The sequence below is a fragment of the Oncorhynchus gorbuscha genome, linkage group LG04 (assembly GCF_021184085.1).
Source record: "Oncorhynchus gorbuscha isolate QuinsamMale2020 ecotype Even-year linkage group LG04, OgorEven_v1.0, whole genome shotgun sequence".
Classification (NCBI taxonomy): Eukaryota; Metazoa; Chordata; class Actinopteri; order Salmoniformes; family Salmonidae; genus Oncorhynchus; species Oncorhynchus gorbuscha.
In genome coordinates, this window is record NC_060176.1 from 45,657,200 (window position 1) to 45,671,382 (window position 14,183).

Here is a 14,183-nt window from a genome sequence, read left to right on the forward strand (position 1 = left end):
ATAACTATTGGTTTCATATGTAAATGTAGATGCTAAGCCTAACCCTTTCTATAACTATTGGTTTCATATGTAAATGTAGATGCTAAGCCTAACCCTTCCTATAACTATTGGTTTCATATGTAGATGCTAAGCCTATCCCTTTCTGTAACTATTGGTTTCATATGTAAATATAGATGCTAAGCCTAACCCTTCCTATAACTATTTGTTATGCAGGTGAAAGAGGACCCAAAAGCGACTTAACAGAAACAGAGTTTATTCAAGTCCAAACAGGGAATAACAGAAATCCTCTAGTCTGTAGAGGGGAATAACAGGAGAAGCGGCCACAGACTGCAGGTCGCTTCGGGTAGGCGCAGGCCGTAGTTGACAGAGACACCTGCTCACACGCAGCATCTGATGAAGGCAAAAAACACGACAGGACAGGGCGATACACAATCACCGCAAAAACACGACAGGACAGGGCGATACACAATCACAGCACGGTGAATTCTAAACAAGGAACCGACAGGACAGGAACGGAACACAAAGGAATAAATAGGGACTCCAATCAGGGGAAAGGATCGGGAACAGGTGTGGGAAGACTAAATGATGATTAGGGGAATAGGAACAGCTGGGAGCAGGAACGGAACGATAGAGAGAAGAGAGAGCGAGAGAGTGAGAGAGGGAGGGGAGAGAGAGGGATAGAAAGAGGGAAAGAACCTAATAAGACCAGCAGAGGGAAACGAATAGAATGGGGAGCACAGGGACAAGACATGATAATAAATGACAAACATGACAGTACCCCCCACTCACCGAGCGCCTCCTGGCGCACTCGAGGAGGAATCCTGGCGGCAACGGAGGAAATCATCGATGAGTGAACGGTCCAGCACGTCCCGAGACGGAACCCAACTCCTCTCCTCAGGACCGTAACCCTCCCAATCCACTAAGTATTGGTGACCCCGTCCCCGAGAACGCATGTCCATGATCTTATGTACCTTGTAAATAGGTGCGCTCTTGACAAGGACGGGAGGGGGAGGGAAGACGAACGGGGGTGCGAAGAAAGGGCTTAACACAGGAGACATGGAAGACAGGATGGACGCGACGAAGATGTCGCGGAAGAAGCAGTCGCACAGCGACAGGATTGACGACCTGGGAGACACGGAACGGACCAATGAACCGCGGAGTCAACTTACGAGAAGCTGTCGTAAGAGGAAGGTTGCGAGTGGAAAGCCACACTCTCTGGCCGCAACAATACCTTGGACTCTTAATCCTGCGTTTATTGGCGGCTCTCACCGTCTGTGCCCTGTAACGGCAAAGTGCAGACCTCACCCTCCTCCAGGTGCGCTCACAACGTTGGACAAACGCTTGAGCGGAGGGAACGCTGGACTCGGCAAGCTGGGATGAGAACAGAGGAGGCTGGTAACCCAGACTACTCTGAAACGGAGATAACCCGGTAGCAGACGAAGGAAGCGAATTGTGAGCGTATTCTGCCCAGGGGAGCTGTTCTGCCCAAGACGCAGGGTTTCTGAAAGAAAGGCTGCGTAGTATGCGACCAATCGTCTGATTGGCCCTCTCTGCTTGACCGTTAGACTGGGGATGAAACCCGGAAGAGAGACTGACGGACGCACCAATCAAACGACAGAACTCCCTCCAAAACTGTGACGTGAATTGCGGGCCTCTGTCTGAAACGGCGTCTAACGGAAGGCCATGAATTCTGAATACATTCTCAATAATGATTTGTGCCGTCTCCTTAGCGGAAGGAAGTCTAGCGAGGGGAATGAAATGTGCCGCCTTAGAGAACCTATCGACAACCGTAAGAATCACAGTCTTCCCCGCAGACAAAGGCAGACCGGTAATGAAGTCTAAGGCGATGTGAGACCATGGTCGAGAAGGAATGGGGAGCGGTCTGAGACGACCGGCAGGAGGAGAGTTACCCGACTTAGTCTGCGCGCAGTCCGAACAAGCAGCCACGAAACGGCGCGTGTCACGCTCCTGAGTCGGCCACCAAAAGCGCTGGCGAATAGACGCAAGAGTGCCTCGAACACCGGGATGACCAGCTAACTTGGCAGAGTGAGCCCACTGAAGAACAGCCAGACGAGTGGAAACAGGAACGAAAAGGAGGTTACTAGGACAAGCGCGCGGCGACGCAGTGTGCGTGAGTGCTTGCTTAACCTGTCTTTCAATTCCCCAGACTGTTAACCCGACAACACGCCCATAAGGAAGAATCCCCTCGGGATCAGTAGAAGCCACAGAAGAACTAAACAGACGGGATAAGGCATCAGGCTTGGTGTTCTTGCTACCCGGACGGTAAGAAATCACAAACTCGAAACGAGCGAAAAACAACGCCCAACGAGCTTGACGGGCATTAAGTCGTTTGGCAGAACGGATGTACTCAAGGTTCTTATGGTCTGTCCAAACGACAAAAGGAACGGTCGCCCCCTCCAACCACTGTCGCCATTCGCCTAGGGCTAAGCGGATGGCGAGCAGTTCACGGTTACCCACATCATAATTGCGCTCAGATGGCGACAGGCGATGAGAAAAATAAGCGCAAGGATGAACCTTATCGTCAGACTGGAAGCGCTGGGATAGAATGGCTCCCACGCCTACCTCTGAAGCGTCAACCTCGACAATGAATTGTCTAGTGACGTCAGGAGTAACGAGGATAGGAGCGGACGTAAAACGTTCTTTTAGAAGATCAAAAGCTCCCTGGGCGGAACCGGACCACTTAAAACACGTCTTGACAGAAGTAAGAGCTGTGAGAGGGGCAGCAACTTGACCGAAATTACGAATGAAACGCCGATAGAAATTAGCGAAACCTAAAAAGCGCTGCAACTCGACACGTGACCTTGGAACGGGCCAATCACTGACAGCTTGGACCTTAGCGGAATCCATCTGAATGCCTTCAGCGGAAATAACGGAACCGAGAAAAGTAACGGAGGAGACATGAAAAGAGCACTTCTCAGCCTTTACGTAGAGACAATTCTCTAAAAGGCGCTGTAGAACACGTCGAACGTGCTGAACATGAATCTCGAGTGACGGAGAAAAAATCAGGATATCGTCAAGATAGACAAAAACAAAGATGTTCAGCATGTCTCTCAGAACATCATTAACTAATGCCTGAAAAACAGCTGGCGCATTGGCGAGACCGAACGGCAGAACCCGGTACTCAAAATGCCCTAACGGAGTGTTAAACGCCGTTTTCCACTCGTCCCCCTCTCTGATGCGCACGAGATGGTAAGCGTTACGAAGGTCCAACTTAGTAAAGCACCTGGCTCCCTGTAGAATCTCGAAGGCTGATGACATAAGGGGAAGCGGATAACGATTCTTAACCGTTATGTCATTCAGCCCTCGATAATCCACGCAGGGGCGCAGAGTACCGTCCTTCTTCTTAACAAAAAAGAACCCCGCCCCGGCCGGAGAGGAAGAAGGCACTATGGTACCGGCGTCAAGAGACACAGACAAATAATCCTCGAGAGCCTTACGTTCGGGAGCCGACAGAGAGTATAGTCTACCTCGAGGAGGAGTGGTCCCCGGAAGGAGATCAATACTACAATCATACGACCGGTGAGGAGGAAGGGAGTTGGCTCGGGACCGACTGAAGACCGTGCGCAGATCATGATATTCCTCCGGCACTCCTGTCAAATCGCCAGGTTCCTCCTGAGAAGTAGGGACAGAAGAAACGGGAGGGATGGCAGACATTAAACACTTCACATGACAAGAAACGTTCCAGGATAGGATAGAATTACTAGACCAATTAATAGAAGGATTATGACATACTAGCCAGGGATGACCCAAAACAACAGGTGTAAACGGTGAACGGAAAATCAAAAAAGAAATAGTCTCACTGTGGTTACCAGATACTGTGAGGGTTAAAGGTAGTGTCTCAAATCTGATACTGGGAAGATGACTACCATCTAAGGCGAACATGGGCGTAGGCTTCTCTAACTCTCTGAAAGGAATGTCATGTTTCCGAACCCATGCTTCGTCCATGAAACAACCCTCAGCCCCAGAGTCTATCAAGGCACTACATGTAGCACCCGAACCGGTCCAGCGTAGATGGACCGACAAAGTAGTACAGGATTTTGATGGAGAGACTTGAGTAGTTGCGCTCACCTGTAGCCCTCCGCTTACAGATGAGCTCTGGCTTTTACTGGACATGAATTAACAAAATGTCCAGCAACTCCGCAATAGAGGCACAGGCGGTTGGTGATCCTCCGTTCCCTCTCCTTAGTCGAGATGCGAATCCCTCCCAGCTGCATGGGCTCAGTCTCAAGGCCAGAGGAGGGAGATGGTTGCGATGCGGAGCAGGGAAACACCGTTGATGCGAGCTCTCTTCCACGAGCCCGGTGACGAAGATCTACCCGTCGTTCTATGCGGATGGCGAGAGCAATCAAAGAGTCCACATCTGAAGGAACCTCCCGGGAGAGAATCTCATCCTTAACCACTGCGTGGAGTCCCTCCAGAAAACGAGCGAGCAGCGCCGGCTCGTTCCACTCACTAGAGGCAGCAAGAGTGCGAAACTCAATAGAATAATCCGTTATGGACCGTTCACCTTGGCATAAGGAAGCCAGGGCCCTAGAAGCCTCCCCACCAAAAACTGAACGGTCAAAAACCCGAATCATCTCCTCTTTAAAGTTCTGGAACTTGTTAGAGCAATCAGCCCTTGCCTCCCAGATAGCTGTGCCCCATTCTCGAGCCCGGCCAGTAAGGAGTGAAATGACGTAAGCAACCCGAGCTCTCTCTCTAGAGTATGTGTTGGGTTGGAGAGAGAACACAATCTCACACTGCGTGAGAAAGGAGCGGCACTCAGTGGGCTGCCCGGAGTAGCAAGGTGGGTTATTAACCCTAGGTTCTGGAGGCTCGGCAGGCCAGGAAGTAACAGGTGGCACGAGACGTAGACTCTGGAACTGTCCAGAGAGGTCGGAAACCTGAGCGGCCAGGTTCTCCACGGCATGGCGAGCAGCAGACAATTCCTGCTCGTGTCTGCCGAGCATGGCTCCTTGGATCTCGACGGCAGTGTAACGAGCGTCTGAAGTCGCTGGGTCCATTCCTTGGTCGGTTCCTTCTGTTATGCAGGTGAAAGAGGACCCAAAAGCGACTTAACAGAAACAGAGTTTATTCAAGTCCAAACAGGGAATAACAGAAATCCTCTAGTCTGTAGAGGGGAATAACAGGAGAAGCGGCCACAGACTGCAGGTCACTTCGGGTAGGCGCAGGCCGTAGTTGACAGAGACACCTGCTCACACGCAGCATCTGATGAAGGCAAAAAACACGACAGGACAGGGCGATACACAATCACCGCAAAAACACGACAGGACAGGGCGATACACAATCACAGCACGGTGAATTCTAAACAAGGAACCGACAGGACAGGAACGGAACACAAAGGAATAAATAGGGACTCCAATCAGGGGAAAGGATCGGGAACAGGTGTGGGAAGACTAAATGATGATTAGGGGAATAGGAACAGCTGGGAGCAGGAACGGAACGATAGAGAGAAGAGAGAGCGAGAGAGTGAGAGAGGGAGGGGGAGAGAGAGGGATAGAAAGAGGGAAAGAACCTAATAAGACCAGCAGAGGGAAACGAATAGAATGGGGAGCACAGGGACAAGACATGATAATAAATGACAAACATGACACTATTGGTTTCATATGTAAATGTAGATGCTAAGCCTAACCCTTCCTATAACTATTGGTTTCATATGTAAATGTAGATGCTAAGCCTAACCCTTCCTATAACTATTGGTTTCATATGTAAATGTAGATGCTAAGCCTAACCCTTTCTATAACTATTGGTTTCATATGTAAATGTAGATGCTAAGCCTAACCCTTCCTATAACTATTGGTTTCATATGTAAATGTAGATGCTAAGCCTAACCCTTCCTATAACTATTGGTTTCATATGTAAATGCATATGCTAAGCCTATCCCTTCCTATAACTATTGGTTTCATATGTAAATGCAGATGCTAAGCCTAACCCTTCCTATAACTATTGGTTTCATATGTAAATGTAGATGCTAAGCCTAACCCTTCCTATAACTATTGGTTTCATATGTAGATGCTAAGCCTATCCCTTTCTGTAACTATTGGTTTCATATGTAAATATAGATGCTAAGCCTAACCCTTCCTATAACTATTGGTTTCATATGTAAATGTAGATGCTAAGCCTAACCCTTCCTATAACTATTGGTTTCATATGTAAATGTAGATGCTAAGCCTAACCCTTCCTATAACTATTGGTTTCATATGTAAATGTAGATGCTAAGCCTAACCCTTTCTATAACTATTGGTTTCATATGTAAATGTAGATGCTAAGCCTAACCCTTCCTATAACTATTGGTTTCATATGTAAATGTAGATGCTAAGCCTAACTCTTCCTATAACTATTGGTTTCATATGTAAATGCATATGCTAAGCCTATCCCTTCCTATAACTATTGGTTTCATATGTAAATGCAGATGCTAAGCCTAACCCTTCCTATAACTATTGGTTTCATATGTAAATGTAGATGCTAAGCCTAACCCTTTCTATAACTATTGGTTTCATATGTAAATGTAGATGCTAAGCCTAACCCTTCCTATAACTATTGGTTTCATATGTAAATGTAGATGCTAAGCCTAACCATTCCTATAACTATTGGTTTCATATGTAAATGTAGATGCTAAGCCTAACCCTTCCTATAACTATTGGTTTCATATGTAAATGCAGATGCTAAGCCTATCCCTTCCTATAACTATTGGTTTCATATGTAAATGCAGATGCTAAGCCTAACCCTTCCTATAACTATTGGTTTCATATGTAAATGCAGATGGTAAGCCTAACACTTCCTATAACTATTGGTTTCATATGTAAATGCAGATGGTAATGCTTCCCTCTTGACAGACGATTCTACCTAATGACTAAGTATTAACACCATGCAACCTGGCTGGCAGCACAGAAACAGTGTGCAGTTACCTCAGCGTTAATTAGATTCTCTGCAATTACCCACTCTCATTTATCTTGTATTAATTAACCATGAAATGATGATTGGCTCAGATTTTATGAAGGTTCATTTCCTGTTATATTTTGGTCTCATTTTCCCATTTATTTTCATTATTTATGGTATGAGGTATGAAATGATAAGAGAGAGCCTGCTCTGCATTAACTGTTCGGGTGAGCTAGGTAAGGGAAATGTGTGTGTGTGTGCGTGCATACTTGGGTGTGCGCGTCTGTGTGTGCATGCGTATGTGTGTACGTGTGTGCCTGTCCGAGAGAGAGAAGCACTCAAGGACATGATAAGGGCAAGAGGAGGCAGGGGTGCTGTGTATATGTGTGTGTGTCATTGAGTGACTCACAGTGCAGTATCCAGGATGCCTCTCTCTCTCTCCACTCAGGCTGCTCTCCTAGCAGCACTCAGTCTGTTGGAGTGGTAGTAGTCTGCCATTTTTACTCACCCCTATTATCCAGACAGAAAGTAAGGATCTAGCCCAGATTAGCAGTTATGTCTCTGAGAAGGTGTAGGCAGCAGACCCTATGTGTAGGCAGAAGACCCTAGGTGTAGACAGCAAGCCCTAGGTGTAGACAGTAGACGCTAGGTGTAGACAGTAGACCCTAGGTGTAGACAGCAGACCCTAGGTGTAGACAGCAGACCCTAGGTGTAGGCAGAAGACCCTAGGTGTAGACAGCAGACCCTAGGTGTAGAAAGCAGACCCTAGGTGTAGACAACAGACCCTAGGTGTAGGCTGCAGTTCCTAGGTGTAGACAGTAGACCCTGGGTGTAGGCAGCAGTTCCTAGGTGTAAACAGCAAACCCTAGGTGTAGGCAGCAGACCCTAGGTGTAGATGACATTTGCATCCCAAATGACACCCGATTCCCTTTATGGTGCACTTATTCGGACCAGAGCCCTGGTCAAAATTTGGGACACATCCACATACTGTCTCCTGCAAGCCAGCAGACCTTAGGCCTAGCCTAGGCTTCCTACATCGGGAATCTTATCTGGCTATCTATAGAGGAGAACTGGAGATGTCTGTTGATGTCATGTAATGTGTGACTATGCCTTAATGCACAGCATTGTGTCACTGTGTGCTGTAGCCAGATCACTACCCACTATCTCCACTGGGAGATTGAAGTGGAGGAGAAAACATGCAAACAAGCGTTGCATTTTAGTCATAGATGAGCTCATCCATCATATGGCTCTTTAAAATTCCTTTCAGTGCAGTGCTGTGAATGTACTATATGAGGGAAATGTATATGAGTAATGCTTTGTGTCTAAAAATGTAAACGGCTTGATTCCAGCCAGCCAGCAAAAAAAAAAAAGTTAAATATGTTTGTGACTGTTGAATTGTGAAAATAATACATCACAATACAATGAGCTGAAGTCAACTTAAAAAGGAATCATTTTGGTCTGAAGTTTTAATAGTTTTTAATCAGTCTGCCAATGACCCTTCCTGGTGGGGTCGTTTCCTGGTAGAAATGGCTGTGTCTGTCTCCTGGCAGCCAGGTGCATTTAGCTCTCTCGTCCTCTCTTTATCTCTCTCGTTCTCACTCTATCCCTTTCACTCTCTTTCTCAATATATCTCTTTCTTCACCCTCTCTCTCTCTCCGTGGCTTTACTTACTGTATCTGTCTTCCTCCACTCTCTCTCTCTCCCCTCTCTCTCTCTCTCTCCGCCCCCTCTGATTCCCCCCTCTCTCTGTCAGGATAATGTGTTCCTGCAGCAGGCGGGCAGCACAGATGGAGTCTCAGGGAGCGGTCCTCATCCCATCACTCCCCACTTTGTATTACTCCATACAACTGCTGAATTACCTCCATTTGCATCCCACCAGGAACCAAATGATCAAGCCCACGAGGAGTGTAGATTGTTTCTGTCCCCTGGAACTGTGGCATATAGAGCTTACTGATGTGCTCAGTGTACAGCTGGCCCCTAAGCACCATGCTGCTCTAACCTACAGGGTTTGGAAAGTATTTGCTGGGGCTGGTTTATACTGCACACCACACACAGTGTATACTGTACATACACACCATGCATTGATGAATCGTGCCATTCTTTTGTTATATTCAGGTGTCCATTTATCCCTAAAATGTCTGATTCTGTGTAGCAAAGCTTTGTGTGAAAAATAAACAACATCCTCCTTCATGCAGGGAGAGATTTGTTTTGTTTTTACTATTTGTTGGCTGATAGCCTTTTTTACTGAACCTGTGTGTGTGTGTGTGTGTGTGTGTGTGTGTGTGTGTGTGTGTGTGTGTGTGTGTGTGTGTGTGTGTGTGTGTGTGTGTGTGTGTGTGTGTGTGTGTGTGTGTGTGTGTGTGTGTGTGTGTGTGTGTGTGTGTGTGTGTGTGTTCCTTGCAGGGCAGTGAGGAGGGAGACGTGGACAAGAACAAGTGTTGCACACTGTGTAACATGTCCTTCACCTCAGCAGTGGTGGCACAGTCACATTACCAAGGCAAAATCCACGCCAAGAGACTAAAGCTGCTGCTGGGGGAGCAGCCTGCCATCACAGCAAAAGGTTTGTGTCTCTTTCTTTCTTTCTTTCTTTCTTTCTTTCTTTCTTTCTTTCTTTCTTTCTTTCTTTCTTTCTTTCTTTCTTTCTTTCTCTTCTTTCTTTCTTCTCTCTCTTCTCTCTCTCTCTCTCTCTCTCTCTCTCTCTCTCTCTCTCTCTCTCTCTCTCTCTCTCTCTCTCTCTCTCTCTCTCTCTCTCTCTCTCTCTCTCTCTCTCTCTCTCTCTCTCTCTCTCTCTCTCTCTCTCTCTCAATTTATTAGCATGGGAAACATATGTTTACAATGCCAAAGCAAGTGAAATGGATAAACAAAAGTATCTCTCTCTAACTCATTCTCATTTACAGACTAAGCAGCTGCATTTTGTTTCCCTGTGTGATGACATCAGATAATCCGATGAGATTTGCAGTGACAGATGTGACAGAGATGTTTACCACAGAGATGTATGTTACCACAGATGTGCTTGTCCTCACACACAAAGGTGCTAGCTTTGACAAGCAAACAAGTAGGCAGGCAGAAAGTCTGAAAGCCACAGGTAGACTTTGGGATACCAGCTCACGAGCTTGCTAAAACAAAGAGAGGAGCTGCAGCTCGTGTGTGTGGACTGGTGAAGAATCTAATTTTATCTTTTTTTTTTTTGTCCGTGGGTGTTTTGATTAGATCCAATCATCGTCTGCTGCAGCACCTCAGGGTTGAGGAAAGTCTGGACGATATTGTAAACCACAGCAGCTGCTCCCCGTGCCGCAAATCTGTTTACAAATTGACAGTTGAGAGAATAATGAAAGCTGGCCATGGGGGAAATTAGGATTAGAAAAAAATAACCACACTTTTATTTAATCAGATCACTCCCCCTTATGCAACACCTGAGACCTGGATACCCAGAGAGGATGCAGGAAGTGAATACAAAAATCATCAACTTTGTTTATTTGGGGTATCCTTTCTCTTAAGAATATCTATACTGATGGTACGTTTTATTTCATGTGTCTGTTAATTCAGATATCCTTGACCAAAACTTTTACTTTAGCTTAGTGTAAAGCCCTCTGTGCTTTTTGTTTGAGTCTGTGCAATAGCCCACTATTGTTGGTTAGTGGAGAATCAGACTGATTCAATACATGGTTTGTGTTAATAGAAAAGAGATGCCAAGGCCTGAAACTGAAACTCGTCGCCTGAGTCTCTGTCTGTGTGGGTGTGTGTGTGTGTGTAAATGTTTCTTTGTCAGTTCTATATGTAGCCAAAGAGTTGTACAAAATGAAGCACATAAAGCTGAAACATATCTAGGCCCAGTCCCAGTCAGTTACCCTGGAAGCTCAGGCTTGTTTTTCCTTCAGCTCTTTTTGTTCTGGGAACACTGCTTTCCTCCTCCTACTCTCGTCTTATCCTCCATTCAGACCCCTTTCGATAACACTTTATTTGGATGGTCCATTTGTAAATGCTCTACAGACTATCAGTAACATTTCAACTATCTACTAACCCTAACCTTAACCCTTATTCTAAACCTAACCCTAAATGTAACCTTAGCAAGCAGTTGCTTATCAACAGATGGACCATCCGGACTTTCCAAATAAACTGTGACCCCCCTTTCTCCCAGTGAGTCCACACTCAGGGTATGAGGGCAGAGCAGCAGAGAGGCATGCTGTGTCACCCTTTCGCCGCACATCATCATCCATCGGCATTCACGCTGCCTGGCCCTCGGCTGTAACTGACCCCAGGAGTCAGGTCAAATTGTGTGTGGTACTGAAAGGACCCTCGTCTCAAAGAAAAAACATTTGAAAAGGAAAATGATAAACAAAGCAGCTGACTAGCTTAAAAGCTCTTTGGTTCACGAGTGACGTGTGTTTAACCCTGATACGTGTTGTTTTGTAGAACTCACACATGGATGTGTTGTACACATGGACCACGTGTTACTCAGAATTGGACAATCCAGTTAATATTTCCGGTATTCCATGATCAGACCTTGTGTCCCACTATGTGGCAGGAATTATTCTGCATTTAATATGTGCATTAGGGCATCCCTTTCATTAAGCCTATACGGCTTTTGTGCCGTAAATAATATGGTGGTGGGGACCTAGAGGGAGGGAGAGTAGTGGTCGCTTCCAAGCAGGGTGAGGCATGTCTCTGCAGCCTTCATCAATCATTACAGGCCTGAACCCCTCTCCTCCTCCTTGCCCCCCCCCCTTTTCCTCCTCCCCCTTGCTTCGTCCTCTTTGTCCTTCTCCCCTCCTCCTCAACCTCCTTCTCCTCCTCTGTCATGATGTTGGTGACATAATTACCTCCACAGCCTGCAGCTTCAGGGAGCTACTGTAACCATGGTGCAGGAAGTAGAGTATACTGCAATCAAGGTTTTACAATCAGTGTGGCATTATGTTTTGTTTCCGCTTGATTTCCTTAAACTGAGGAAGTGCTCAGTGCTCTGCTGTGGTATTTAGAGACAGCAGGGAATCAGCAGTACAGTAGCCTACTGGGTCATGTTAGTAGGGAGGTTACTAGGGGACAGAAACGTTATTCCTCATAGAGTGAGCTGTGTTTCGCTCCTCCCTTCGTAAAACCTTGGTTACTTTACATAACATTTTGATTTATTTGGTATAACGTATGCTGATTGCTGATACTGCAAAATAGTGGTTAGATAAAACTCTGTTCTGCTGTGTCTGCTATTTCCCCTCATGCCTCCCTGTCTGTCACTGACAGATTCAGTCATTAACCACGCCATCTGTGGCCAATGGTTCGGAACAGAGGATGCTCCTCTCCCAACCGAGGGAGGCCAGACAGAGCAATCAATCGCACTGTCACCCAACAAATACAGCTAGAGCCACAGACAGACAGACCCCCCCCCCCAGACCCCAGACCTCAACCATAGTGTGCATCCCAAATGTAACCCTATTTCCCATTTAGGGCACTACTTTTGACCAGGGCTCATGGGCTATATTAGACTATATTGAAAATAGGGTGCCATTTGGGACTAACCCATACTGTAGGCTGCCTCTCAAAATGGAACATTCTCCAGACGTGTTGATCTCTCTGCATTTTCCTTTTGTCTGTCATTCACTGTCACCAAATCCACATTTCAACATGTTTAACCTACGTCCAGAAGGGCTTTTAGTTCTGTTGTTTACAAAAACACCTTGAAAAAAAAATGGAGATTGGAGCCACTGTACTAAACCCATAACCCACTTCACCTACAGTAAACACATGAATGATTTAATATATAACACCTCCATTCTCCTGCAGAATGACAGGACAATCGACAGTATGTGTAGGTTGGAGATGCTAGCTTCTGCACACTTAAATATGCTAGCTGCTGAAATTAATGGATTTATTGAGAACTACTTTTGTGCACTACACCCATAGGGCTCTGGTCAAAAGTAGTGCACTATATAGGAAATAGGGTACCATTTGGAAGGCAGAAAATGTCCGGAAGATAAGTCCACCAGGGCCTCGGGAAGCCTGTGCTTATTGATTTCTACATAATGAACATTATTGAAGTGGCCGGGTGCCTCTGTTAATCCTCCCGTCTCCAAGGGAACTGTTGTTTCAGCCTTTCCGCCTTCAGCCAATAACACAAAACACAAAACCCCAGGATCTGCAGCTCTGTTGTTTCAGCCTTTCAGCCTTCAGCCAATGACACCTCACTCTGGCTGCGTCCTGAATGACACAATATTCCTATTCCTATATAATGCACTACTTTCAACCGACTTTTGGTCGTAGTACTGCACTATATAGGGAAAGGCATTTACCCCAACTAGAGGTGGCCCCCTCAGTTTCATTTGGACATCAGTGAGCCCCCTCAGAAAACAAAATGGTGCTTGACGCCCTCTGGGCGCACACATCCAACCACAACCACTGCTAGAGCTGCTTATATTCAGGATAGCTTTACTCTAGATTCCCTCTCCTTTTATGGTATGTGTGTGATGAAGTATGACTGTATAAATGATTATGCCCTTTTAATTGAACTCCTCATAGACCTGGTTAGTTGTAGGTAATATGTGTGCATAATCACTGACCCATATACGGTTGCTACATGCTTTCACATGCTTCTTTAGTCTAAGGTTAATCGTTAGCACACTGAGCTGTCCAATTTCCGCCTCTGCTAATGCTGTTTTTGACTTGGGTAGCTCTGAATAAACGTTAATTCGCCATTAGTATTCTTATGTCCCGTAATATCCCAAATGGCTAATCACTTTCTCTGAGCCCTGTCGACAGCTTATATTGAACATTTCTGTCCGGTCTCCAAGCTCCAACAGGCAATGAGTGAGCAGAATAGTTTGAATGTCATTTCCCTACAACCACAACAGCATAATGCTGGAATATATTTTCTCCGCATTTGGTTAAGTACGGCATTCATTCGAGTTAATTGTGAAATCATTTTGAGAAAGCACATTCTGAAGTTTATAACCTTGGGTTTTTAGCATCATTACATCTAATGGAAAGGCTAGCTGCTGCACACTTCAGGATCCATTACGGTATATGATCCCAGTAAATGTACCATCTGAACCTGGATGCAGCCCTGCATGGTTCACGCGTAGTTGATTAAAAACCCTATAGCAGAGCTGTCAAACTCATTCCATGGAAGGCCTAGTGTCTGCTGTTTTTTATTATTTTTTATCAACCCCTACACGACAATGTGAGAGGGAGTTCCTTACTAATTAGTGACCTTAATTCATCAATTAAGTACAAAGGAGGAGTGAAAACCCGTACCGGTTCTGTCTAATATACAGCTGTACAGCTGCACAGCTGCA

General features: G+C 46.0%; 1 protein-coding gene across 1 annotated transcript in view; it reads left to right on the forward strand.

The window, feature by feature from the left end:
- The window catches only part of zmat4a (zinc finger, matrin-type 4a), a 165,815-nt gene that overhangs the window by 93,155 nt on the left and 58,477 nt on the right, over positions 1-14,183 (forward strand). The window contains exon 4 of the mRNA XM_046346910.1: positions 9,304-9,460. Within this exon, the coding sequence (XP_046202866.1) occupies positions 9,304-9,460 (157 nt within the window). The remainder of the gene's footprint in view (positions 1-9,303; positions 9,461-14,183) is intronic.